Here is a 27599-nt window from a genome sequence, read left to right as displayed (position 1 = left end):
CCATCGCATACCGTTGCTCAAAAGCGAATTGAAATACCTCCTCCGGTTTATGGATGCCTCTGCATATTCTCGAAAAACCGATGGGAAGTGTGATGCAGACTTCAAAACACTGAGCTTCTGAGTCTATGGTCTTCGTTGCATGTCGCAGTGTTTACAAGTGTTCAATGCTTCATGTAAAAGCTGGCAGTTAGTTCTGAAGGACGATATCGAACTACATCCGAAGAGGAATAGAGTTTGGTGTGAGTGATATATAAGTCGCTTGCCTGCTCGATACCCAACTCATACCATCATACTCATCGTCTCCGGGTATCCAAAAAACTACCTGCTCAAGTGGATGTCTGTTTCCTCGGGAATCTTTTTCTAAAAAGCCACAATACATAGCATGGCGCTTCTTCTCTTAAAGATGACTATAGTAAAGTTATGGTTCTGTTGTTGTCCCGCAAGCCTCCAAAAGCTTTCCTCGTACCCTACATGTGAGCTTTGGAATCGAAGCAAGTTTCGAGCAGATGCATGACTGTTCATGCGATACACAACTTCAATACTTCTCACTCTATCTCTCAAGGAAAGCTTAAATATCTTTACCAACACGTCATGTGCAGTCTCTCAAACATAGCAAGCATAGAAGAATGGAGAGAGATCCTGTCGCTCTTTCGACTGAGGGAGTACAGGTACTTTGTTCGGAGAAAGCCGTTCCTCATCTGTTGCCTAGTGTGCACTACCCGAGCGGACGAGCTGGAGCAAAACGCGAGATACGCTGGCAGATGATCCAGAGACTTGATCGTACTGCCTTTGTATAAAGATCTGAAACTAAAGCGGCATGTTTGAGCGGAACTACGTTTGCCACGTGCCTATGACGGTCTTCGGACTTGAGTACAAAATCTTCGCCGTCTTGCTAGATCGTCTTTTCTACAACGTTGAATAGGCTGGCTCGTTCCCTGGATCAAACGCCTTAATAAGCATGGAGCAGGCCAAATCCTCTTTCCAAAATCTTCCCTAGAAGTGCCCATGGTTTGATATCGAGGTCGCTACAATATCGAATTGGCAGTCGCGTGCCACTGGATGATCAGATACGGAGTCAAATGTTTCGATTCAATTCGTGATTTGGGTCATGAGCTGCCAAAACAGGCCATATTGGAAGACATGTCTTTCCCCTTTGCTCACATCTTTCTCTGGGCTCAATTTCTGGATTTGAGCGGAAGTAGCCCCTACACGATTCAACAAGGTATAAAGAGGCGCCCGCTGGAGTGATACACCTTCATTCTTGTCAAGTTCGCATTGAAATAATTCTCCGAAAGAGTTAGAGCAGACAGTCATGTTGTTGCCTCTAGCTCGGCAATTGAAAGTCTCGCTTCTACCAGGACATGTTCGTAGGTGGACCTGGCTGTACACAATAAAGAATGTCGAATCCGCAGTCATGGCCATCATTTGTTCTTATTTCCTACCTGTTTGCATCTGCGGAGTAAGCAGAAGCTGGGGAGATTGCGGGGTAGAAAATGCCTGGCCAGGTGGGAAAAGAAAAGCGTGGCGGTTCTGAGCGATACCTGGAAAAAGACGGCTACATGTTTCCTGTCTCTTGCATGGCTTACACCGTACATTGGCATGCTTCGAAAAAATCCCACGATTCTAGGCCTGGAGGAAGTATGCCCATCGCTTACGTGCCGGAAAGCTGACTACAATGACGCTTCGTTTAATCGCAAGGCGGGGGTGCCAGCTCCGAGAACGATACCAACGATCGACGATCGAGTAGCATCCGAACGTTTGGGGGCGCATATTGTGTCTCGCGTCCTGGTGTGCGACAGCGGCTTCGAGATAGTATGTCAGTAGTATGAACCTCTATCGGCGCAATCTCTTGCTAGGTGAAGCCGAAAGTTTCCAAAGTTGTCTCATGGGCTCGAGCTCGCTTTCCTGGCGAGGAAAGCAGCAACCTCAAAAGTACCGGGAGCCCGTAGATCTGGTAGCAGGGTCAACGTGCGAGTAATGATGGTGCAAATCTCCACGTTGTGACTGTGTGAAGCGAAGCCCATGTCCCAGCTGAACACTGCCGCGGCTGCAACCGAAAAACGTGGAGTCAGGCAGGCGCTAACGACGCTAAGTGGCTGCTAGCTGTCACTCATCAATCCTTCAGCGGCATCTCGGCCGCGCCGACAAACTTCTCATAACAACATCGGCGCGTGGACAAAACAACGCACTGGTCAGTCATGCTGTTCTGTCATCGCTTGCATCTGAGTTCGGGTCCTTGTTCTACACATACCTGAGCGCTGCGCTGGCCAGCACGCCACCACAGGACGCCATGCAACTTCCAGATTGACCAAAAGAGCTTTTAGAAAAGAAAACACGAAGGATCTCGTCAGGTACCGGTCTGAGGTGCCGCTAACCGATGCGCTGCACAACACATCTCTCGCTTCGAGCGCACTCATCCGGTGAAAATAAAGGCGCTCTGAATTCGATACAGCCATCAAGCCCAAAACACCTCATCGCGTTAGCGTTCAGCCCTAGCACCCCTAAGCAAATCAGCCCACGCGGCGAAGAGTGCCGCTTGGGACATTCGACTATTCTCACTCGCACGGAAGCTCATCCGCTGACGAGACAAAACATCAGGCCCATGATGCCAAGTCTCGTGGCTTGCGTTGCTGGCCTCAGGAAAGTTGTAGCGTTGCTGCATTTGTTCGATGAGAAAGCCACCAGCTGAAGTTTCAGCACAATGTGGATTCTTGAAAGGCTAGAATGGCTCGACATGGGAAACTTTGCTCGCTTCTTTGCTTGGGGAAATGGATGACAAGGTGGTGTGCTGGTTTGTATAAGGAGACTGGAGCGCCGCGATGGTGTTGAGGTGTAACTGCATCCTCCAGGCGCTACAAATACGCTCACACTCGTTTTTCTCTATCGCAATTAGCTGGACGACATACCACGTTGACGTACATTCATATAAACCTCTTCCAATCACTGTCACAGCCCTCTACAGCATCGGTCAACCACACCTCAGCCAACGCCAACCACCATCTTTCGATCACAATGTCAGGACCGTCAGGTAAACTCGGCGGTCTTTCCACCAGTGTCGTCGCCATCATCGCTGTCGGTGGTGTAGCAGGCCTGCTAGCCCTCATTGTCGTTACGTCTCTCATCTTGGACATACCAAAGCGTATGAAGCAAAAGAAGAACACTGGCCTCATGGCACCAGAAGAGATGGAGAAGAAGAGTGTAGAGATTGACGACGCGGAAAAGGGTGCTATCAAGCAAGCGACAAGAGAGATATCAGTTCAATCCCCGAGCTTGTATTCAAGCACATATATTGCTCGGCCAGCGTCGCCAGAGTGTCAATGCGCCCACCCATCGATAGTCGTACATCCCTCGCCAGTCTATTCGAATACCACAACGTTAAGATGAGTTTATCGGCACTACATTTAATGTTCTACGACACCTTTCTGTGAATACTTTATCCATTCGCACACGTCTACACCGCCCGGGTGGGACCGGGTCAGAGGACATTTTACATTCCAAGGTTACCTTCGGCGTTAAGACCTGGAATGTTCTTATAACCTTTCAAAAAAATTGTTCAGATGAGACGAGAGCGTCACGGCCGGAAGTTCGATACCCTGTTTGATGGATGTTCGGAGTTAACTGTTATCACCGTTGGGTAACGCAAGGCTGCGTGTCATGATACTACGTGAAAGCCCCATACACCACGGTCTAATCCTACTTGAGTACGATTATCGGACACTCTGTAGTATACAAAGCAGATTGTTCACTTATGTCACTGCGTTTCGGGACATCATTCGGCCGAATTGCATGTGTTACACAACACCTGCATGATCGCTTCCATGCAGCACGGTAGATTGCAACTGTCCACAATTGCTCGGCGTCAGCACTTACGATAGTAATGAAGAAACCAAAATCACTCATCAAGAAAGAAGACCATTGTTGTTCGTCGAAACCTCTATGATCCGTTCAGACGTGCAATGTTGACACGCTGCGCAGTACGCACCTGTGCAGGCTAGTGCGAAAGGTCGTCGGTCTTTCCGTAGCGCGCATCTCACGACAATCTTATGATGGAGCGGGATTAGCACTGTGTTAACGCATAGCATCGTCAGCGCAAGAAGTCTTCGGTAATAAGCGCTAACCGGGCGAGGCCACCGTCATCCTCGACGTTGCCCAGTTGTGTATCTAGACCGGACGACTTTTCGCCCTACCAAGGCAGCAGTCATGGCCGCTCCGAAACATGCGGGTGCGACTACACGGTACTACCGCTTACTCACGCATGATAAGATGTGGAGATATACTCAGCAGGTATAAAGACTGAGTATTCTTTGCACATCAAAGTCAGCAATTCAACCAGAACATACGAGCTTCAACCTCTTAAAGTCGCTCACGATATTACTGCACTTCCAATCTCTCCCAAATCCACAACGTTGAAGACATCATCCAAGATGGCGGACTTCAAGCCATACAGCGATCAGCCCGAGCTCCATGCCAAAGCACCCTACCGTGCCGCTATGCTCACGCAACCTGCAAACCTCAAACAAGCACTCAAAGACGCCCAGGCAGATGCGAGTAAGACCCTCATGGGCATTGCGCAAGGTATCCCAAGTACCTTCGTGACCAAGTTGATTGCCTCCACCAAGCCGGATTTCATCTGGATGGATGTTGAGCACGGCATGTACAACCGATTGACGTTGCACGAGTAAGTTCTCTTCGATCCAATTGCGACAAGACTTTGAGAACTTGAATGTGTATAAGAAACCAATGCTAACCTTCACGATAAAGTTGCATTCACGCCGCTCAGCATCATTCCGAGGGTAAATCAATGGTCATCTGCCGCGTACCCAAGCATGATGAGCTGAGTCTCACTACCGCCCTCGACGCAGGATGCGCCGGTATCGTCATCCCCCATGTGGAGAGTGCGCAAGAAGTCCGCGACTTCATCAAGGAGATGTACTTTGGCGGTTTGTCCCCCATATCTTGACCCTCGCCATCTATACTAACCCAGCATGTCTAGACGGTAAAGGCCATCGTTCATTCAGCCCGTGGGTTTTTACGCCCGGCTTGACACAATCGCTCTACCCCAACGACCCCTACAACGTTCAAACCGCCAACAACCACGTCTGCCTCATCCCTCAGATCGAATCTTTAAAGGGCCTTGAGGCTTGCGAGGAGATTGCTGCTGTAGAGGGCATCTCTGGTCTCATGTTTGGTCCTGGCGATTACATGATTGACGCTGGTATGGACATTCATTCATTCATGAACGGAAATCCCGATCCGAAGTTCTTCGAGGCCATGGGCAAATTCAATGCTACAGCTGCCAAGTATGATCTGCCTATCTTTGGGTACGTATATCGCATGTTACTTCACGTTGGACCAGACGGCTGACGGATGCTTTAGTGGTGTGATGGGGCTGGATCAGATACCCATGGCTATCCAAACTGGTATGCGAGGTATCGCAGTGCAATTCGATGTCTGGGGTACTACACGGCTCTTTGCGAGTTCTTTGGAAGCGGGCTGGAAACATGCGAAGAGCTTTGAGGGAAATCCGAAGCCGAGTATGGCGAACGGACAGGCGAAACCAGCCGAGTAGGTAGAGGCTTATGACTGCTATCAGAAAAGAGGCATCTAATCTATTTTTTATGGCTCCCGCCCACCAGCACTACACCGTGATGCACAAGGCTGAAGACATCAGGCTGCCAAGCTCAACCCCGATGAGTAATTCTTCCAACATCTTATCCGAGAGAGCACCCTCATTTGTGAGACCTCGCTAGGCATTACTAGATCCGGTCTCTGGCTTTCCAAAGGCTGAGGTTCTATCGCTGTTATGAGACCGGAATCTCCAATTACAAGGCTATTCATAGATTACGGCTGAAGTGAACGACTGGAGTTGTGTGGGGGCTGGCTAGGGCAAATATAGCTGTCCTCTCGACTTGCTCTTTGCCAGTCTTCTCATCTCCTCGTCCGTTTTCATTGTTTTCATCGACGAGTTGACTTCAGACTCGTCAGTATCTTGTTTACTGTGCGCTTTTCGGTAAACCGTGCTCCAGACTCCTACGTTATACGGATATGTCCCTCCTTATCTCCTTGTCTCCCACGACGCTTCTTCCAGTAGGTGCGCCGTCTGCTACATCGCCTATCGGAACGCCTGTTGCGGAGCCCGTGTCGCCTGTCACGACGCAAAGGTTCAGCTCGACTCCAGGGGCCTTCCCCACCCCCGTTGCGTTTTCTTCCTCATCTTATGCTTCCTCTTCAACATCCGTTGCAACGACAATCCCAGCTACACTATTTTCAGTGACACCTTCCTCATCCGCACTTCCACCACCAAACACCATTGCGCCAGCCTCAACCTCTCCCAACACAGGCTTATCGAGCGGGGCAATCGCCGGCATCAGCATCGGAGCCATACTTGGGGTTCTTCTTATCGCAGTCGCCGCCTTCCTACTTGGAAGACGCAGCTCTACTCATCAGTCATCCGCGAGCGACATTGCTGTTACTGAACGCGATGTTCCGATAGGTGGATACAAGGCAGAATCGGAAGGACAGGAAACAGCAACAGTGGAGCGTGAACGACGAGGCATTGCGCGGTGGTGGAGCAAGAAGTTTAGCAAGAGTGCGAGAATGAGGACTTCGAACGAGACTGAACCACAAGAGTCGTCGGCGGAAGAGGCTAAAGGTGAAGGTCATGTGCGACAGGTACGGGTGCGAGATGAGGATTTGCCAGAATTCCGTGGGGTCTGAATGTCTTTTCTGAGAAGTTTGTTAACAGTATTGAATGAAGCACGTTTCCCAGTCGCTCCTCCATCGCTGTTGCCTCTGTGCATGACCATCGGAACACGCGAAGTGAGCAGTGATATATGGTAAGGATGGATCCGAGTTTACCGTAGTCCTGGGCGAGAATCCTGAACGCGATTGTTGTAGCGCACTCCAAAAGAGGATATAGATCTTCCTGCCAGGTAAGGCGTCCGATGTGACGAGGCTGAGCGTGCTCCGCATCTTGTGAGTCTGCCAATCAGCCTTACCGGTTGGCGGGGCGGTTCCTCGCGCGCATGCGCTTTTCCCGAAGTAGCTAGTTCAGTGCTACTCCAACGAGAGATGGATGCACATAGCCCTGTGTTGCCATCACTGTGCTGTGATATAAGTAGAACGAGTAGATCGTCTCGCATACATAGTTAGTGCTTACTGCATTTCCTTGACACAGGATCAATAAGTATACGTCAGAGCAGAATTGCATATCAAGGGATCATACCCATCCCATCTTCATGTCCTTCCCAACTTCAGTATCGATTTCAGATTGCGAAAGAGACTCATCCGGAAGCTTAGTCTGTATGTCTAATCCAAGTAGCGAGTTCGGTCAGTATGCCTGCCTCCCTCACACATTTGAGTCTCTAATATGACGCCAGATGCCAGCCGAAATGATATGAAAGACACCTTCGGTGAGTCCGACCTCCGAGTTTGCAGCCGTTTAATTTGACTGACATCAAATCAGACAAAGCCGTCGACGCGCAACAGAGGATGATCGGCATTGGTGTGGGTGTCGGAGTAGGACTATTTCTTCTCTTCGCCGGCCTGGGTTTTTGGGCTTTCCGACGACATAGCAAGAAACGCTCGCGACAGATCAACCAGCAGGCGCAAATACAATCGGCTCTGATGCAACCGAGGATGCAACAGACGGATCCGCCGCAGTCCTGGATGAGGCAGGGCCAGGAAGTGGACGGCATGGCATACAGGAGTGAGGTCGAGGCTCAGGACAAGCAGCCTCATTACCAGTCACAACACTACCAAGAGATGAACGCGAATCCGTATGGGAACCAGTTCCAGGGTGGTCCAATGGTCGAAGCGCAGGGAACGCGGGATCCTCAGGAAATGGCGCTGAACCAGAGGTCGCCGCAGGAGATGCCGGGGAACGGGGCCTTTGGACAGCGTTGAACTAATTAACGTTGTAATTGTATCGATTACCCGACATTGACATGTGATGCGACAGATAACAACATGCTACATGGGTCGCAAAGTTCCAAGTTTTTGACGGTCAAGAGTTTGGATGAGTCCAGCCTGTCGCGTCTGCCAGCTTCGCGTCGCGGGAGCCGTGGTCCGTGCACGACCAGCCATCACCCAACCACCACATTTCCAGCCCTCGAGAAATTGCGCAGCACGACAGCAGCTATGGATCTAATAAACGGATACCTACATCGTGGTTCCCACACTGTCCTCTGCCAGCGCATACCCACACTGAAGCCGTGCTCAACACGTGTACACGACTATCAACGGCGCAGTCAATAAACCATCCCAATCCTTTCGATACCATGCTTCTCAACGCTCAGACTCTGGCACTGGCCGCTTTTTTCTCGACACTGGCTACCGGACGGCCTTTGGACCCGTCAAAGCCCCGCGAGATTGTCCCACGCAACAAGAGCTATTCGGTTGTCAATGTCGGCGGAGACGCCTCGACCCCGGTCGCAACAGCCACTTCGGTGATCAAGACGACGAAGACGGTCGAAGTCGTCGGTCCGGCACAGACTGTCACCCAAGAGGTCACTGCGACTGTCGTCCAGCCTCAACCGGCGCCCGCGTCGTCATCTAGCTGCAGCTCAAGCAGCGTCTTGAAGTCGTCGTCATCGTCAACACCTACACCGGCTTCGTCGATTCTCACGCCAACACCCACATCACCATCAACATCATCCGTCAAAAGTACATCAACTCCTAGCCCATCGGTACCTTCAGCAACATCAACTGCAACACCGACGATCTCGAGCTTGTCTTCCAGCAGCATCTCAACGCCAGTCGAGACGCCGAAGCCAATCTTCGTCACGGTCACGCTATCGCCAGACAATGGCCCCACGGAGTACTATGATGATGGCATGTGGCACACGCATTACCGCGTGAAGACGTTCGAAGCCGCTGCAGCTGTCACTCCGGCGCCATAGCTAGCTGCGTGATGTCTGCGGTCCAGGCTTCTTTGGTGTTTTTGCTTTGGCGGCAGACTGGCTCGACCCGCCTGTTCCTTTCTCCCTGTGTTTTACGATATACGAATAATGGCCGGAAGCCAGCCTAGTACGGCGAGGAGTTATATTATGAAGATTAGACACGTCTGTGAGACGAATACCGATGTACCAATAGATTAAATAATAGATGCATGCACAAGCCCAAGTTTTGACATGGCAGAGTGATGGTGGTGGATGCTGTGATGACGCAGGTCGAAGGGGAGCTTGCATCCCTGCGTGCTTGGCGAACGGTTACACCCAAGGCGGCGGTGCGTATCCACGACGAGCTCTCCACACCCCCGGACGATCCGCCTCTCTCGCTCACAATGGCGTCGCCGCCCCCCGTAGAAGACCAGGCCCGGCTGCTCGAAGATGCCCTGGCCGTGGTGCGCCAGCAGACGATGCTCATGCGGCGCTGCCTCGAGACGCCGGGCAAGCTGATGGATGCGCTCAAGTGCAGGTACGCGCCGCCATACTCTAAGCTCTGAGGGCCCCTCTGGTGATGTTTTGTGGTGCTAATGACCCCCATGATAGCTCGACCCTCGTGTCGGAACTGCGCACCAGCAGCCTCGGCCCCAAGCAGTACTACGAGCTGTACATGGCCGTCTTCGATGCCCTGCGCCATCTCTCCGTCTACCTGCGCGAGAACCACCCCGTCAACCACCTCGCCGACCTCTACGAACTCGTCCAGTATGCCGGCAACATCATCCCGCGCCTGTACCTCATGGTCACCGTCGGCACCGTCTACATGGCCATTGAGGATGCGCCCGTCAAGGAGATCATGAAGGACATGATGGAGATGAGTCGCGGCGTCCAGCACCCCATCCGCGGCCTCTTCCTGCGCTACTATCTGGCCGGCCAGGCTCGCGACTGCCTCCCGTCGGGCGACAGCGAGGGGCCCGAGGGTAACCTCCAGGACTCCATCAGCTTCATCCTGACCAACTTTGTCGAGATGAACAAGCTGTGGGTGCGCCTGCAGCACCAGGGCCATTCCAGGGAGCGCGAGCAGCGGACCAAGGAGCGCCAGGAACTGCAGCTCCTCGTGGGCAGCAACTTGGTCAGGCTCAGCCAGCTGGTCGACCTGGACAACTACAAGAAGATCCTCAACCCGCTGCTGGAACAGATTGTGCAATGTCGCGATGTCTTGGCCCAGGAATACCTCCTCGAGGGTATGTATCGGATTGCCGACCTCAGGATATCACTAACACGCAGCAGTTGTCACCCAGGTCTTCCCGGACGAATTCCACCTACACACGCTCGACCAGTTCCTCTCCGCCGTCGCACGCCTAAATCCACACGTAAATGTCAAAGCCATCGTAGTCGGCCTCATGGATCGATTGTCGTCGTACGCGCAGAGAGAAGCCGAGTCAGAAAGCCCAGAGCAGCGCAAGAGGACGGAAGAGGAGTCAATAGCACAACTCATGGAGCAAATGCGGATAGCGAAGGAAAAAAAGGCCGCCGAACCCGAATCAGCGCCAGCGCAGCAGAACGGAGACGCAGAGGAACCCTCAGAGACGCAACCAAGCACGGAAGAAGACTCCGAAGAGGCATCGAAACCCGCAGAGACCTCCGCCGAGAACGACGAGACCCCAGCGACCGAGACAGATGGCGATATCGAGAAGAGACGCGGCATACCGAACAATGTCAAGCTGTTCGAGATCTTCCATGAGCAGGTGCAGACGCTGGTCAAGATGCAGCGGCTACCAATACAAGATACGATCGGACTATTGGTATCGCTAGCAAATCTTGCCTTGTACGTCCCAGCATACTTCCTAAACCAGGCACGATACTAATATTCACAGGAACATTTACCCCGAAAGGCTCGACTACATCGACCAAGTCCTGACGTTTGCGAATCAAAAGGTCGCCGAATACGCGAACAGCGCCGACCTGCACTCGCAAGCAACTCAAAGCCAGATCCTCAGCCTCCTCCTTTCGCCGATCAAGACCTACATCTCTCTCTTTACCGCGCTCGCATTACCCAACTTCATCCCTCTGCTACATTCACAACCATACCCGACTCGGAGAGCCGTGGCCGGCGAAGTCGCAAGAAGTCTGATGCGGAATCAGACCTACATCGCATCCGTGGAGAACCTCGAGAGTGTGCTGGAGATCTTGAAGGTTCTCATTCGGGAAGGCATCCAGCAGGCGCAGGGATACCCAGGAGGACCGATTCAAAGACGGGCACAGGAGACGGAAGAGACGATAGAAGAGCAGGGATGGCTCGCGCGGATAGTACACCTCATTCGCGGCAAGGACAACGATACCCAATTCAAGGTGAGTTCAATCAACGTGCAGACAATAGTACGTACTAACAACTCCCAAGCTCCTCCAAGCCGCACGCAAGTCCTTCGCCGAAGGCAACGAGCGCGTCAAGTACACATCCCCCGCCATCATCACAGCATCACTCAAGCTCGCTCGGCAATACAAGAAGCGCGAACATTTCGAAGACAACTGGCAATCACAATCATCCGCTCTCTACAAGTTCATGCACAGTACACTGTCGACACTCTACACCCGCGTTACTGGCTCCGCAGACCTCTCCCTCCGCCTCTTCATCGCCTGTGGTCAAGTCGCAGATCAGAACGGCTTCGAAGAGGTCGCATACGAGTTCTTCGCGCAGGCGTTTACGATATACGAGGAGGCCATCAGCGACTCAAGAGCGCAGTTCCAGGCTGTGTGTGTCATTGCGAGTGGCCTACACACAACGAGGAATTTCGGCAAGGAGAATTACGATACCCTGATCACGAAGTGCGCGTTACATGGAAGCAAGCTGCTCAAGAAGCCGGATCAGTGTCGCGCAGTGTACCTCGCAAGTCACCTGTGGTGGGCGACTGAGATCAGGGCATTAGGCGAGGAGGACCCGAAGAACGTGAGTGAACCCAACCCGACTTTCAAGAAACCAGTACTGACTAGTATAGCTGTACCGCGACGGCAAGCGAGTGCTTGAGTGCTTACAACGTGCTCTCCGTGTGGCCGACGCATGCATGGATGCCGCGGTCTCAGTCGAGCTCTTTGTCGAGATTTTGAACAGATACGTCTACTACTTCGACCAAGAAAACGATGCTGTAAGTTGCCATCTTGCAAACTCCGAAGCTTTTCTAACGATTACTAGGTCACGACGAAATACCTCAACGGTCTCATCGAGCTCATTCACTCCAACCTACAATCCAACGAAAACGCTTCTTCGCTCGAGAACCCAAGGAAACACTTCCAGCGCACCCTGGATTACATAGCGAGTCGAGAATATGAGGGTGTGGTAACAGCGGCAAAGTAATGTTAGTGGGAAAAGGAGATGCGGCGCCTCTTTTGAGTTGGAAGTCCTTGTACGACTAGATGGACATGGATATTGCACGCTCGTATACCAAGTACATAGTATGGGAAAATGGAGAATGCTAATGAAGCCGAACATGTTGTAGCATAGCACCCATGTGCCAAGCGTCTTCATGGCCACTTGCAAGCAACATGGTGATGACCACCATCATCACGACTATGCACAATATTCGCCAATGCGCTAGAGGGTATATAAACTATATCTGTGTCTGTCTACTCTAACTCTCTATCATTCTGCTTACTCGGCCTCTTTTCCAAAAAGCTCAAAAAAAGTATCGAGAGCACGTCATGGAGTTGCCCGGTGTTATCATTGCCTCAAAACCCCAGCGAAAGACCCCATGTCTTTGCCTGATCTTCCCAATGTTACTCTTTTTTTTTTATCAACAGCTACCCAAGGAGACGAACATTTGTCTTTGCTTTTTCTCTCAAAAAACTGCGACTACTATTCATGTTGGTCGCTATCGTGATTCTTACATGAGGTACTATTCTGAAACGATTTTGGAAAATTCGGATGTTGGTGGCTGTGGTCGCAATTGCTGTGTGCATCGATTGAAGCTGTGGTTCAAAAAACGAAAGCAACCATGGACATGGATTTGGAATCTCGGTGGACTGACATTACCCGAAAATAGTCTTACAATAATTCATGGGCTACTAGGAGGCTTAGCTGGAGTACAAAAGACGTCATCTCCGCTTTCATGGCTGGGAAGTCTTCTACACTTTGACATTTCATCTTCATCACCAAAAACTACTCGATGACGACGTGTGTGTTCCGCCGGTATTCCTCCAAAACACAGCAAACAGAACAATGTGAATTCCCTTCTCCGTGTGGACTTTAGCCTCTGCCTCTCAAATGGTATTCAAGTGGATCGATACTGTGCTTTCAGGCTTTCTCAAAACTCTCGACAACAAGCTACATGAGCCTTCCTGTGGCTCTTCATTATTTCAGTAGCTTATACACCCGTAGCTTCTACAAAATCACCTCGGTATTACCTGATTTGCAACAGAACCCAAAGGTGAAACTCTGATGTGAAGTTTGGAATGCAACTGTCACAGAGAATAGGAACAAAAAGTGATACATGTTGACATTATGATCAGATGGGAGAAAAGGCGATCGAGACCTGTATCGCCATGTATGAGAAGTGGAAAAAAACAAAGGACGTGTCGCTATAGTGCTGTGGAGCGCATCGAGGAATGGATCAATTCGGATCTGGCTTTCTGATTCTTGCTCACACCAATTCCAACCTTTCTTATTCTCAAAAAAAGGCAGCCATCAAAGACATGGGAACGTATTTAGTCTCTCTGTTCAAATCGAGCGTGGAAGCTTACGATGTCGTCCATCGATCTCATAATCGGGGCATGATGGAACCCAAACTGCTACATATATTCATTCAAAAGCTTATATGAAGCTGAAGTGCCCTTCTAAAGAGCTCACAACCTTAGGCCATGGTCATATCAGGCAGCGCTCCCTTGTAAAACTCGCTACGCCCTTCAAAGTCGAAATCCAACCCCACACATCCAAACTCCACCATCTTCTTGTCAAAGTTCTGGTACGTATACTCAATGAACATGTCGATACCTGTATTGAAGTCAGCAAACGTACATCTCAAGCTACTCCAGCATCGAAGGGGAATGAACTTACCACACCCGGCACCCCCCGCCGTCCAGATCTCCGCGCCATCAAACCACCCCTCATCAATAACCCACCTACGATCCACCCACTCTGTCCCAGGAAACATCTTCTTCGCCATCCCCAACATGACCCTATTCGTCGTAGCCTTCCTCCCCTCCAACACCCCACTCCTCGCCAACCACATGCCACCCGTGCACGTGGTAAGGATGACTTTCGTCTGCTTACTCGCCTCTTTCAAAAATACCAGACTCTCTTCGTGGACAGTAGCGGGGTTCGGGCCGCCGAGAAGCAGGATATCGAGGTCACGCGGGGCGTTTGCGTAGGTGTGCGTGGGTCGCACGTACATGTCTGGGGTTACGTGGGCAGGGTCCATGGTAGATGATATGTAGAGGAAGGTCATGGGGATGGCATGGGGTGCCATGGACACGAACTGTGGGTTCATGGCTATGATCAGGTTGATGGTTTGGGGTGTGAGGTTGCCGAGGAGGTCGAGGCCGGCGAGGTCTGTCATTTGCGTTCCCTCGTATAGGACGCCGACGCGGATGGGGGTTTGGGTTGAAGACATTGTTGCTGAACTGTCAAATTTGAGATGGAACTGAAACTGTGATGCTGGTTGGTGGTACGGAAAGTTGCTCACTGCCTTCAGCTACCTTATACATATACTCACTTTAGTTTGAACGCATCGGATGGTGACTCAATTGCCGGTCCGCTGCAACTTCCTATATGATTTTGCATATGTACGATACTCAAAATGTCTGCGGACTGTGTTTAGCGTCACGAACGAATCGTGGTTACAAGAATGTTGCTGCCTGAAATATCGGGTGGAGACAAAGAACCGGAGCGGATATGTGGAATACGCCGTGCCGTTAGGCAACCAGCATGAGAATTTCAATTTAATAGCACTAAACGCCTAAGATACTTGTATAGGAAATACTCAGGATTGAGTTGTAAGTATGTACAATAAGGGAAGCGTCCAGAGAGTGGGACGATGTGTGGACCAATGTGCGCGTAGCGTACCATAGGTACGACATGCTACAGACGCCGGTCAAAACAAGAATGTATGATGGACAAGCCATTAGAGATTAAGGAAAGTCGTGAGTTCGTGGGTATTGCTCAAAGAGACGAACCCTATCTGTGCGGTGCCTCTGAGCTGAAGCGACGGAATTCCTCCCTCGCGAGTTCTTTCTCTCGCACTTCGGAGCTTGTTGCGCTGCTATTATCATTACTGTACTTTGAACTTGTCTGTCGAGTAAGATCGCAAGAAGCGGGAGTCTTAGGTTCGTCCGATCCCGCGACTGAGGTGGCGCGTGTTCGCTGTAGTGATGCGTCTCGGATGCGAGTGGAATCGCCACTCATGTGGTTCAACAATGAGATAATTTCCAGACTAGGTGTCCTTGTCGGTCCAGTTCGATGAGCTGGTCTTGATGACTCGGAGGGCTTCTGGATCGGGAGTTCGGGGATCTCTTCGATAGCAGGGGTTCTTGCACCCTGAGAATTGGCGCTGTTTGCGCGGCTGCGGATGACCTCTGTCTGCGGGAAACTAACGCGCTTCCTGGTCTTTCGGGATGGCGAAACACTTCCACTTTTAGATGGCATAGTAGGAGTGTAAACCGGTACTGGCGTTTTGCGATGAGATCTCGGAGGTGGGGTCGAAGGGTTGGCTCTACGTCTGTCACTGTTTGATTCCAGCCTGGCCAATGCGTCGGTAACCGCATCGCCTACATCGAACTCATTCAATTGGTGATGTTCAAGCTCATATGTCTGTTGTTGCGGGGTGCCCCGACGCGATGGCGGATTTGTATGCTCCAGAACAGAACTTGCACCCGGCGGTGGCGTGGAAGCTGGCAATGGCCATTCAGCAGGCAGTTCTGGAACTGGCGGCACATTGATATCGGGGCGCGAAGCCTTGTCATTTAGTGTTGTCTTAGATGAGGCTGCGAAAGAAATGGTAGTGTGGCGGCTTCTCGATGAGTCGCCCGAGAGACGCTTGACCTTCCAGCTACCTGTGTTGTCTACTTCTAGAGTCGAATGAGGGTATTGTAGTGAATCAGCCAGTGTCTGGGTGTCTTCGAACACGGAAGACTGGTATCTGTGTAGCGTTTGACTTGAGTCGTTGGGGTGGGCCATCGGGTGAGCCAGAGTGGGCGGGGGTGCGGTAAGATTCTTCTCGTTCTCGTCGTGCAAGTCAACGCGGCTCCTGGAGTAGTCACCTGACTTCCTGGCCCCATTTGGCACGTAGAAACGTAGGTCGACGCGAACCACTGCAAACATGATGATGACGAGGATCTCAGTGACAAAATTGAAGCAGTAGAAGCTTCCCTTGGTCAGGTACCACGGCAGCTTGATGACGTCGCGCTGTACATCAATCAATGGGGTTCCTGGAATCCAGGCCAGAACGCAGCGGAAGATCTGCCCGATGGAGAGAACAGACACCGAGATGAGGAGGATGATGATGTTGTACCTCAGTCGACCAGCGCCAAACTTCTCGACTTCTGTCCTAGGAACGAGGAGCGAGATGCCTACTAGGATAGCTGGCGCAAAGCAGAATATCGTAAAATATGTCTGAGCGAGGACGAATAGGTCGTGGAAAGCAGTAAGCTTGCTTTGGTCGCGTGTGAAGAACTGCCAGATCTGGCTTATGATGAGCATAAGTAGAGTGGCTACCAACAGAATCAGTCCGCCTCGGTGAAAGATGCGGTACGGCGTTGACCATCCTAGGCGCGCATGCTGGGAGCGGACAATACGTTGGACAAAGAACCAGTTCACTCCGTACAAGATGATGGTACCGATGTAGACGAAGATATTGGCCGCGATGGCGAGTCCGATGTTCCTGGGATAGTTGGCCCATGCTATCCGCAGGGACATGGTGATGATTCTGATCTTGCAAAGACCTGCAATGTGTTAGCCGTGTGCATACTAGTCAATAGGACTGAAAGGACTTACCGAGTATAGCGCCATTGAAGATGAACTTGTGCCCGCGATGCTTGTTACCCTTGAAGATCTTGATGTGGATAACGCCAAAGATCAGGTAGAGTATGAGAAAGACAATGGCGAGAGGTACGTCAGGCACAATGGCAGGGGTTCCACCCAGGCCGGCATTGAGGGGCGCATATGGAGGGCCTCGACTGGCTTGCCCAGAAGCTCCAGACTGACCATGGTTAGTTGCGCGTAGAAGGAGGCTGGAATTGACATCACTCACTGGAGGTCCTTGGGTTCCTTGCTGCGACATCTTTGCCCGTTTGATGTTGGACGTATGAAACGTTTGCTGCAGAGGAGGTTGGAGAGAACCAAAAAGCTCTACCTGGGAGGCGGGAACGAGGTGGTGTATATCAGGTTCTACTGCCACGCGACTGATGCAGTCTAAACGGTAGTATGCATCGCTTAGAGCAGAGCAGCGGCTGACCCAGATAAGCAAACTAGATGACGACTATGCAATAACCATACCATGTCCAATCCAATTGGGTGGACGGTCGTTCCATACGACGTGCCCGGCCTATCCGCAGCCGTGCCTAGATGTGGCAGCACAAGGCCTCACTGGATTGGGGCTACCGGCTTCTGCGGTGAGTGGATACCTACCGCACCCGTGGTACGCGAGCGATCTTTCCGCAGATCTAACGTTTGCTATTCTCAACGCATAGTATGCTTTTTCTAATTCAGTCTCCTTTCTGCGGTGTATAGGTGTTCTTGCATCTTGAAGAATGTACAACACGTTTTCCATGACCAAGAACACTGCTCACATTGCGCCGCAGTCAACTGTGCCTCAATAAGGTGCCTTCATGTTGACGTTATCGACGGCTGACGGTAGTACCGGGTCTCCTCAGTGATGCCGGAGATCAGCAGAACGCAGTTCCTGAGTGGATGGTCGGCGAAAACGTCAAACGAGCTCCGACCCAGATGAACCCAAACCGGGACAGGGCACTGCCTTGGGCACGGTGCTGAATGATGCGTCCATCGGGGGGTTTTGCAGAACAAAGGCCGACCTGCTTTTGCCCCGAAATAGACGTCGCATGTGAAAGTCTAGAGGAGGCTGAGAGATAAGGTGTCGCACTTGCATAAAGGAGCGAATTGAGCGTGTGTCAAGCTAGGGAAAAGGAGCAGTTGAGGTTGAGAATGGATATCTTGAGGTGTGGTGTGGCGGATGGCAGCTACCCCAGATTTTCGGAACGGTGAAACTGATCGGAATGATGCTGGAGCTCGACGTTGCGTGTGTCCAACCACAACGTTCAGCACATCGTAATCTCGGCCAATGCTTCCTCCAAACCCCGTCGTAGTTTCCGCAATTTCGTAGCCTTCGCCATGCCGCCCAAGTCTAAACAACGCGCGGTCAAGTCCGCCGGCACAAAGTCCAAGAAAGCCATCCCACAGCCCTTCACCGCAGCCCCGGCTGAACTCGAGACGCTCCTGTCCACCTTCGACCGCTCGCTCGTTTACATAACACATGTCGATGTGCATCCAGCCTGGTTCAAGCGGCGTATATTCGGCGTCCCAGTCCTCCTCAACACGGCCATAACCGCGCTCGTACTATGGCGCCTGTACGTCATCGGGCCTCACTACTGGGCCATCCTCATGTCCGTCATGGGAAACCACAATGAGACTACCATATACTGGGCAGGCACGTCTTGGGCAACTCTGCTATGGAGGGTAGGAAAGCGCATGGCAATGTTCATGCTGGACTTCCTACTTTTCCGGTTCGTGGCGCTCTGGCCGTTCACCTTCTTCATTGAGCAGCCAGGCAATCCCGTGAGCTGGCGGTGGAATGTGGGCTTTAGGGACGAGGAGGTATATGTGAGGGTCAGCAGAGGATGGGGAGCCAAGGACCTGCTTGGGGAGGCTGAAGGTGGAAGTGGGCGTGCAGGCGCGGATAATCCCTTCTTCAAGACAAGAGTTCTGCCCGCGGTTGACAAGACGAGGTTGAGGGAGAAGACGGGATATCTGTTGATGGATTCAGACTTCGACCTGGACTTCTTTGGCATGGTTGCTGCCACGCAACTGCTCGATCGCAAGGACATCACACTCGACCACCTCCGCAAATGCGTCTTCGTCTACGTCGGCGACCCTGAAGCAGAGAACGGACAATGGGCCGTCTGGGAATGCGCGAAGCTCGACGAAGGCTCGGAAACCGAAGCGAGGGACAAGGTCATACAGTTCAAGGACCGGCTCACAGCCATGGGCAAGGAGAGCTTGTTCTTCAGATGGGTCGAGCTCATCCAGTACGAAAGCAACGCTCCGGGTGGCTTCACGCAAGAGCGACAGATAGCTGCCGCCGAGAAGGTGAAGAAGATGTTCGAAGACGAAGGAGTGGACTTCGAGGTATTTGAAAAGGAGATTGGGGGTATGGATGGGTTGGCAGGTGCATAGGCTGGACCTAACGTCGAGTTTCAGGATAGACAAAAAGGAAGCATGATTGGGGTTCGTGAACGCGTTGATAAGATACCCAATTTTGTACATTTCGAAGATTTACATCTACTCGTAAAGTCATGCCTACGTAGCATAAAAGGTTATACATAAGTCGCCTCGGACTCTCCGCTCAACTTCAGCCTCTACTCCTCAGCATCTTGCCCAATGATCCACCTAGTATCTTGGCCTCCTTACTTCTCGATCTTGGTGTTGGACTCGCATGCCTCGACTCCCGTGTCTTAGACTCTATGGGAGAAGTTTCCCTGCGCCTCCGTACGGCAGTGCCCTTAGCCTCTGCGCTGCTGGAAGAGTTGAGCGTGTCGCTGCGTTTCCGAAGACGGCGGGTAGGACTCGAAGAGGAGGTGGTTTGCGGGTGTGAATGGGACTGAGAAGTAGCATGTGGAGATACGGATGTAGATGTCGTTCTGCGTCTGCGCTTCTCTTCGGTATGTCTGGACTCTGGTATCCGCGCCGCTGCAGGGCTAGGAGTGCGTGTCCGTTCTTGTTCCCGTTGTTGATGTTCTTGTGTTTGTCTTTCCTGCTCGGCAATCACACTTCTCCTCTCCATGTCTTCCAATTCATCGATGGATACCTGCACCACCTTCTTCACTGGTGCAGCCTCTTCTCGACGTCTTCTTACAGGCACGTCACTCCTCGACGCAGCATACGCGTCTAGAAGTTTCTCAACCTCTTTGCGATTCGCATCTGTGCTGGCTAGACGGACAACTTCCAAGACGAGGAGGAAAGCGATAATGTAGCCGACGAAGAAGCCGGTCCTGGCCCAGAACTCTGGATTGATCAGGAACGAGAAGAGTTTAATTGTGGCGAGAAACATTTTGGCGTTTTGAGAACTGATCTTGCGTTGAACGTGGGAATGACCGAAGGATCGTAGTGTAGGCGCAAGCCAGATAGTGAGGTCGAACAGAAACGAGGGGCGGCGACAAAGAATGAGTGATAGTAAGCCTTCCGACCCCAAATTACGGCGTAAATACGGCGTGGTCGTCAACAAGAAGAGAATGTACTGTGTGCGGCCCGCGCTCGAAAGATAAGAATGTTGTTACACCGCACCGTCCGCAAGTTGCTAGACCTGCTTCACGTTGCTTTTACCTCCCTCGCGCAGCAGCGAGCCCCTCCACCTTATAACGTCCTGTCAAGCCCCCACAGAGGGCGGCATACTGAGACACTTCGAGCCCACAAGGTACGCGTCCCAGGTGTTCCGCCCCTAAACCTTGCGAACGACACCCCAGAACCGGGAAACTATTAATGGTTGGAGGATTGGATGGGCGGCGCTTGAAACCAATCAGCATGTTTCAGCTGGGGTGATGCAAGGGTGTCTGAGTTAGCAGGTGTTTGAAGTCCGCAACACCATGCCGGATGCAGATGTGAACTTGTCTAGAAGCGAGGAGCGCGCGCCAATGGGCTGGGGTAGCGGCGCGATTGTGTATCAGTACCCAGGCGACGGTTCGCGTTGGTCGCTCGTCATCGGAGTCTGGCCGAGCAATCTGCAAATGGTGGCTTGCGTAGGTTTTGAGTTGAGGGGCAGGCAGAGTTTGGAGAGTGCTCAGGTGGAAGCCCATACGTCACGTGCTGCGAGGACGCGCCGCTGCTCGCGGGGCAACAAGATGCTAGCCTTTCGGCATCACTGATACATCCAACAACAGCCGCATTGCGTATCGCAATCGCAGAATGCGATACTCTGCTGTCTGGCGACCACCCCAGAATATATTCCTCGTTGTTCCTTGTCGACGCTGCCCAGGTGTTCACTCATGCCCTGACCTATGTCGACTAATCGTCGATTACATGACGGCATACTTCTACTACACAGCGTCAGTATGTACAAGATCAGGTAGCACTTCTAGTCCCATGTAACGGCAGTATCAACCATGGAGACGCGTTGCTGGATGGTCCTCCAACTATCGACGCTCAACAGCGAGAACAGCTTTCAAAGAAGGGAGTAATCCTGTCGTTTAGAGTGATGTGCTAGGCAAAGGCTTCGACTACGCGCGCTACACTGGCGTAGATGAGGTAAGTAGGGCTACCACCAGGTCGCTGTTGAGTAAACACTGGGCTCCACCTTTCACGTTGAGTTTGGAGCCGAGAGACCCCGCCTGCGCGCTCGAAGATACAAGTACAGGCTTGATCATCACGGCTGAAGCCAAAGCGTGTGAAGAAAGGCTACGCCGGGAATTGGAGAAGGAAGAGGAAGAAGCCCGAGAACTGCAGGCCAAGCTTGAACAGAATAGACAACGAGCTACTCGAGGCTGATGCCACACAGGCGGAACTACCCAAAAAGATGTGAAGCAGATGTCTTAGTCCTTCATTCCGTCTCGATCACAAAAGCATCTTAAAGCCGAAGTTGAGGTATGCGATAAATTTCTTCTTATGCAATGATCAAGGATCAGTCGATAAACCAACATGACCCTTGCTACTCACACGCGATATCCAAGACGCTATCATAATAATACAATCGTGGCGTATCCAACTCCTGTTTCAAACATGCGGCCTTAATAGACAAGACGCCTTCGCTGAATCAATGCGACAAAAGGAAAGTAATGAATGACCGTGACAAAAGCAATTCCTTGCCGTCACCTGCCCCCAGGCAGAATCTCGTCTTCAAACATGCTGTGATCCCAGCCCTTCTCCTCCATAAGTTTGGCCGCCTCGTCGCTAATCCAGTGGCTTTCCCTCATGGTGCTCCCAGCTTTGATAGTCTGGCTGGCACTGTAATTAACGGCCTGCGCCTCTTCGAAACCAAAGAACACACTCCACATGGTGGCGGCAATCCAAGAAAAGAAGGACGATATTGGTACCCACCAGCCTTGAACGAAGGTCCGGTAGATGACTGTGGGTATGACAAAGGGGAACTTGGGAGCCTTCATGTTGACGCTGAACGGGTGGGGCGACGAGTAAGCATACATCGGCTGGCAGTACATCTCGCTGTGAGACTAGTCAGTAACATTCCTGTACGCGTAACGGCAGAACAGATGCAACATACCAAGCAATCTCTTCACTTATCCACCAAGTGAAAAGGATTATCAAGAAGATACTCAAGCCTGTGAGCCCGCCCCACGCTCTCCCCCAACTGTTCGATGTCTGGCGCAGGGTCTTCAATTGTTGCTGCCAAAACAGACTTTTCCACCATCTCAACATGGAAAAGTTCTGGACATGATCGTCTATCGCGCAAGGGCATGCACGACTCACCACTTTGACTTTTTCGCCATTCTCGCCCTCTTCTACGTGCTCGACTTGGTCTTCGACGCGCTTCATGCCGCGGCTTGCGTCGCGAATGCTGGTCCGCGCTGCGCGAAGCCGGTCGTTCATGCGGTGGAGATGTAACAGTTCTTGCTGTCGCTGGCGCTCTGCCTCGTTACGAGGAGTCTCGGTCGGTAGCTGAAGGCCTTGAAGAGTGTCTTCGTCTATTTGGCTTTCACCTGACGGAGCGATGAGATCCTCGAGTGAGTTGATGGTCGAATCGCCGAAGTCGGCTGATGGCCGTCTGCCTTGAGATTTGGCTTCGTCTACGAGAGCCTGCAATGCAGACTTTGGAAGTTGAGGGCGAACAGGCTCTACGGACATGGCTTCGGATGGCTCTTCGGCCTTCTCAGACGGTCTTTGCTTGCGCGGACTGCCTTTCTTGGGTGAAAGTGAACGCGATCTGGACGCCACGGCAGGTCTTTGTACTGTACGCGGGCCTGGTGTATCGACCCAAGCACCAGTCACCACTGGCGTCTTTGGGTTCAGGGCAGGTCGCTCTTTCGGCATTGGTGTAGCTTCCACATGCTCGGTGCTTGCCGCAGCTTCCCTGGATTCAGTGTGCTCTTGCCGCACGATCGAGGTCGCTGCTGCCGCATCAGGAACCTCGGCAGAGACAGGCGTCTCCTCCACAGAGGCGGGTTTGCTTTCAGATTGCGTAGTCTCGGTCAGCACAGTCTGCGGTGCGCTGTCGAGCGGTGCCGGGGGCGCAGATTCCGGTCTGGATGGTGCTGCCTGTCTCGGGCTTGGTGTGTTGGATACTCTCGCGAGCCGCCGCAATAGATCCTGTGAGTCTTCTCTTCGATTCGGTATGCGTCTTGGAGGGACAGGCTGGGCCGTGGCGACTACTTCGCGATCTACTGTAGCTATGTTCTCAGCACTCTTGTACATGGCAACCGGCGGATCTTCCATGCCGATGCCCGTGACCGGTTGCGCCTTCCCAATGGACTGCCACGAATGAGTCCGCGTGCGCAGTCTCCGCTTGGGCGAAGGAGCTGGCTGTGTCACCTGATCTGTTATTCTCGCGCTGCTATCTACGGTGTCTACCGTCCGTATAGAAGACGTCCGCGGGCGCGATTGTTCGGGCGACCCTTGGCGCATTCTCTCCAGCCGGGCAGTGGCTGCCTGCTCCTTGACACTCTGCATCTCTCTCTGCCGTATATCGTCTAACACAGTGTTCCGTGGTATGTAAGGCGTGGATGCGATCATAGAGGCCTCGTTGAGCTCGAACGTAAGGTCCCACTCTTGCGACTGGTCGTTGCGTGGTGTGCCCTTGTGCGAGAGCGGGCTGTCTTCGACTGAGCGACGCGGCACGTTTGCATGTGCTTCATCGTAGTGGTCGTGTATTGTGTCGTCGGCTCGCTCGGGTGTCTGCTGCTGCTCTTCCTCGTACGTGATGGTACGCATCCAGTTCCGGTTGCTCCTGCTCTTCCTCCCCCATGTAGCTGGCGCGTGTATCGCCGGGTCGCTCCTCGCGCTCCCGGTGCTGCTGGGCGGGCTCTCAAATTTGACATGGCCATCCGCCCCAGCTACCGCGTTGTTCCTCTCCAGGTTGTCCAGAGTCAGCCCGACGCGTGGGTGCGTGCGTGCCTTCCGGAAAGCCTGCGGTCTGCTCCCCAGCGCCTGGTTCAGCCGCCGCTCGTCGCGCGCATTCTGGATCATGCGCTTCTCGAATTCGTCCTCGGCATCGTTTTCGAGATCGCTCAGCGCAGACCCGACGGAAGCTGCATCCTGCACGTCTTCCTGGGCGTATCTCTGCTCGTCCATCCCTGCGCTTCCATTGGCGCTGCGGGTGGTGGTCGGCCGCTGGAGGTGGGCGTAGCGGGTGTTGATAACGTTGGCCGACGGCGGGGGAAGGGTTTGGAGGGGCTGGCGCGTCGTCATTTCCGGGCAGCCGTCCTGTCGTGATGGTGCATAGTAGTGTGAGCTGCGCGGAAGCTGAATCTATGCGTGGCTAAGTTATGTTGCGGCGGGATTGCAGCGGTAAGCGCATTGGCTTGTGCAGTTGTTGTCAACTCGACGCGTCCCGACTTTCACTAGGAACGTGCACCACAGATCGCTGCAGGGATCTTATCGTCTATCTTGCCCAGGTGAGCATGCTTAGCCGACTCGACGTAGTTATATTGTAGTCAACGCTCGTCATTAGGCATTATAACATTATGCTTCGTATCATCATGCAGCCCTACGGCTCCTGGTCGTCTATGGCTGCGCATCTCTTCTTCACCATCTCCAAATCAGTATTGCCCTGCTCGTCCCTCCATGCACGCAGTACCTCCTCACGCATCACCCTCCGTGGCGCTCGCTTGCCAGTAAACAGCTCGAACTGAGCGAATGCCTGCTCGGGGATAAAGTCTAGACCGTCCATGTACGTCCATAGCTTCTTTGGCGCGTCGCGCACTTGCTGCGACAGTGGTGTATTGAGCGTCTTGTATGCCGTCTCCATCACGACACCGCCAGTCGGACTCTCCATCCACTGTGGAGGTAGCGAAAACTGCGCTGCTGGGCCCCCATCTATCGGATCCGTGGGTATGCACGAAATGATGATAGTAGGCTCCCGGAGATGCTCCGGCCAGCACTCATCGCGCGATTTCAATATCGTCAAGTTCGGTCGCATCTGCCGCATCTTCCGTGAGCTGACTTGGTCCACTGAGCTCGAGGCGAGCCGCGAGAAGTGCTCTACGAGACTCTCGGCTCTCTTGTAAGTCCGGTTGAAAATGGCAATATTCATTACACCCAATTGCAACAGCGCGTAAACAGCTGCCCTCGCCATACCGCCAGCCCCAATAATGAGTCCGCACGTTGACGGCCGTACCGCGTTAGCTGGAGAGAGACCACGTCGTACGCAGGACCGGATCCCAATCCATTCAGTGTTGTCTCCATAGAGAGCTTGGACAGGCCCAGACTGGTTGCGCTCATGAAAGAGTTCGAGGTCGCTTGGGATGCTGCCATCGTCCTTTCTCCGACGTACAGGTATAACCGTGTTGACAGCGCCAATCGCTCGGGCATGTTGACTCAGTGAGTCTACCAGCGCCATTACCTCCATCTTGAAGGGCTGTATGACAATGGACCCACCGAAGTTCGGCTTGCGTACAAGCTCCTGGAGACGATTCACAGTCGGGCTCTCGATGCGACTGAAAACGTGTGGCATTCCGCAAGCATTGTACGCTGCATTGTGCATCGCTGGCGATACGCTGTATCCTAGGCGCACACCAATGATGTACATTTGCATGGGGTCGAATGTGAATGAATTGTAGAGGGCTTGTGTCACTTCTTTAGCAGTAAGCCAAGAATCGCGTGGGTACTGTGCTATTGACGCAGTATCGTCAGCCTCGTCCCTTTTCGAGGCCGCAACAACAGGCGTAAAATGTTGGTTGAAGCATACGGAGCGTCGACCAGCTCGTCCTGTATTATAACAAATCAAAGGGATCTGGGCATCCTGCGCTGCCATTCGACGACTGAAGCTGCGAACTGAGACATCGTCATCAATGGAATGAGCTGGCCGAGTAAATCGAACGACGGAACACCCAACACGTACGGCCTTTTCGTACTGTGCCACCCAAGAATGATCCTCCCATGGCTTGTCGGCATGTAGATGTCCGATCATCTTGGTTGTACCACGAGAGTTGATGACGTCCGCAAGCGCGCCAGGGTCCAGCGACAAGTCGATAGTCGCGTACTCAGGGACCAGGCGCAAACCATGATGTATGTATTCCAGATAGAGTGTTCGGCTGCCATCCGAGGTAGAAGTAGGCAGCACATGGTATATGATCGGTACCACTGTGCTTCTGCGTACTTTCGACACACAAGCGCTAACATCGTCCATGAGGGTGGCCATGGGACGTTGTTGACTCAAATCAAGGGTGATCTCAAAGGCGTCAGCGCCAACTTCTAGGCTCTGAATGTCGGCGTCTGGAGCAAGTATGTCTTGCAGCGATACCTGCACGGCACAAGTGTATTTCCGAAGCTCGGTTGCTACATCGGACAGCGGATAACCAGGTTCTAGTGGTGGAATGGACGCCCCAACCGACTCATCCGGAAGCTCGGGAGTCGTTATAAGCGACAAGTACTTGAGGAAGGTCCTCTGCGCCCTCTTCAGTGTGAGAAATGCTGGAGCCATGGTCTGGTCATCTGACGTGTCAACGTTCCCGGCTTTGGCTTCGGATATGTTATAAAACTCGTAATTAGAGCAGCGCCGTAGCATAGGTGCGGTAAAGGCGAACATGTCATTGAGTCTCTGCATGTCAGGCCGGCCCAGGTAGCTATGCAGGCTAGGAAGATCGCGCAGTACATGTACTACGGGATGTGTCCGACCGAAGTCTTGTATCAAGGTTTGCCCATTCCGCTCCAGAGAGACACCATTGCAGACAAGTATCGCATCGTGGTCATGCTCATGAAGAAGACCTCTTAGCAGTTCTTCTTGTCGCAAATTATAGTTGGCCGCACCGAATTGCTTGCGGTATTTGGCAGTAGAAAAGCCCGTTGTGTCTTGGAACATGTCATCAATATCGACAACGCGCCTCCGGCATGCCATCGAGGCAATGACAGCCAGGGTGGACTTGCCAGTTCCTGGCATACCGAGAAGCACGATGGAGGCATCCTTCTTGAACGTGCGGCGGCGATAACTCGCAGGAGGGGCGGGGGTGGGGGCAGCGAGAGGAGTGGAGCGGGTACCGAACATTGCGGAGGCTGTCGCTGGTCAGTATGCGACCGATCAAGGTACGGGTTATTTTCCTACACATGTCGCCCACACTGAGCTTCCGCCTCTGACGGGATCCACCAGTCCTGGATGGAGCGGCCTCCCCTGAAATTGGCCTATTGTGCCGGCGGTAGAAGTCACTGGTGGCTCCATCGTCCTCGCCCAAGGACGCAAAGACGCGTTTCCCAACCACCACAGAAGCCATAGTCGAGACCTCCAGGATGCGCAAGACTTATTTCAGGTACCCCTTGGCCCCCGGATCCGGTATCTGGTGTTCGGGAAGTGTGCTGTAGTTCCGGTGATCCCAGGGACAAAAGGTGAGGTGCGCTGTATA

The 27599-nt window shown here is 52.6% G+C and overlaps 10 protein-coding genes across 10 annotated transcripts; 4 read left to right on the top strand and 6 right to left on the bottom strand.

The window, feature by feature from the left end:
* Positions 1-3012: 3012 nt before the first annotated feature.
* J4E87_005668 (uncharacterized protein) lies at positions 3013-5569 on the top strand (the record flags this gene model as incomplete). The annotated part of the gene is made up of 5 exons (XM_049377275.1): positions 3013-3255; positions 4425-4678; positions 4762-4940; positions 4994-5321; positions 5377-5569. 5 exons carry the CDS (start codon positions 3013-3015, stop codon positions 5567-5569), a joined length of 1197 nt encoding a protein of 398 aa, XP_049232901.1.
* Positions 5570-7369: 1800 nt separating this feature from the next.
* J4E87_005667 (uncharacterized protein) lies at positions 7370-7905 on the top strand (the record flags this gene model as incomplete). Its single annotated transcript, XM_049377274.1, has 2 exons — positions 7370-7412; positions 7466-7905. 2 exons carry the CDS (start codon positions 7370-7372, stop codon positions 7903-7905), a joined length of 483 nt encoding a protein of 160 aa, XP_049232900.1.
* Positions 7906-8530: 625 nt separating this feature from the next.
* Positions 8531-8849, bottom strand: J4E87_005666 (uncharacterized protein; the record flags this gene model as incomplete). The annotated part of the gene is made up of 2 exons (XM_049377273.1): positions 8531-8821; positions 8844-8849. The coding sequence occupies 2 exons, from the start codon at positions 8847-8849 to the stop codon at positions 8531-8533; spliced, it is 297 nt and encodes a 98-aa protein (XP_049232899.1).
* A 434-nt stretch (positions 8850-9283) lies between these two features.
* J4E87_005665 (uncharacterized protein) lies at positions 9284-12234 on the top strand (the record flags this gene model as incomplete). The annotated part of the gene is made up of 7 exons (XM_049377272.1): positions 9284-9417; positions 9492-10126; positions 10173-10710; positions 10760-11234; positions 11284-11829; positions 11879-12025; positions 12073-12234. 7 exons carry the CDS (start codon positions 9284-9286, stop codon positions 12232-12234), a joined length of 2637 nt encoding a protein of 878 aa, XP_049232898.1.
* A 1492-nt stretch (positions 12235-13726) lies between these two features.
* On the bottom strand, positions 13727-14485 carry J4E87_005664 (uncharacterized protein; the record flags this gene model as incomplete). Its single annotated transcript, XM_049377271.1, has 2 exons — positions 13727-13866; positions 13930-14485. The coding sequence occupies 2 exons, from the start codon at positions 14483-14485 to the stop codon at positions 13727-13729; spliced, it is 696 nt and encodes a 231-aa protein (XP_049232897.1).
* A 563-nt stretch (positions 14486-15048) lies between these two features.
* J4E87_005663 (uncharacterized protein) lies at positions 15049-17149 on the bottom strand (the record flags this gene model as incomplete). Its single annotated transcript, XM_049377270.1, has 3 exons — positions 15049-16811; positions 16864-17068; positions 17120-17149. 3 exons carry the CDS (start codon positions 17147-17149, stop codon positions 15049-15051), a joined length of 1998 nt encoding a protein of 665 aa, XP_049232896.1.
* Positions 17150-18216: 1067 nt separating this feature from the next.
* Positions 18217-19278, top strand: J4E87_005662 (uncharacterized protein; the record flags this gene model as incomplete). Its single annotated transcript, XM_049377269.1, has 1 exon — positions 18217-19278. One exon carries the CDS (start codon positions 18217-18219, stop codon positions 19276-19278), a length of 1062 nt encoding a protein of 353 aa, XP_049232895.1.
* Positions 19279-19604: 326 nt separating this feature from the next.
* On the bottom strand, positions 19605-20152 carry J4E87_005661 (uncharacterized protein; the record flags this gene model as incomplete). The annotated part of the gene is made up of 2 exons (XM_049377268.1): positions 19605-19748; positions 19958-20152. 2 exons carry the CDS (start codon positions 20150-20152, stop codon positions 19605-19607), a joined length of 339 nt encoding a protein of 112 aa, XP_049232894.1.
* Positions 20153-21902: 1750 nt separating this feature from the next.
* J4E87_005660 (uncharacterized protein) lies at positions 21903-24336 on the bottom strand (the record flags this gene model as incomplete). The annotated part of the gene is made up of 3 exons (XM_049377267.1): positions 21903-22254; positions 22313-22410; positions 22519-24336. 3 exons carry the CDS (start codon positions 24334-24336, stop codon positions 21903-21905), a joined length of 2268 nt encoding a protein of 755 aa, XP_049232893.1.
* A 415-nt stretch (positions 24337-24751) lies between these two features.
* Positions 24752-27247, bottom strand: J4E87_005659 (uncharacterized protein; the record flags this gene model as incomplete). Its single annotated transcript, XM_049377266.1, has 1 exon — positions 24752-27247. One exon carries the CDS (start codon positions 27245-27247, stop codon positions 24752-24754), a length of 2496 nt encoding a protein of 831 aa, XP_049232892.1.
* Between the last annotated feature and the right edge of the window lie 352 nt (positions 27248-27599).

The sequence above is a fragment of the Alternaria ethzedia genome (genome assembly GCF_023757985.1).
Source record: "Alternaria ethzedia strain BMP 0044 chromosome Unknown scaffold_12, whole genome shotgun sequence".
NCBI lineage: Eukaryota > Fungi > Ascomycota > Dothideomycetes > Pleosporales > Pleosporaceae > Alternaria > Alternaria ethzedia.
The sequence above is the reverse complement of the archived record's forward strand: the minus strand, read 5'-3'. Positions and strand labels throughout refer to the sequence as shown.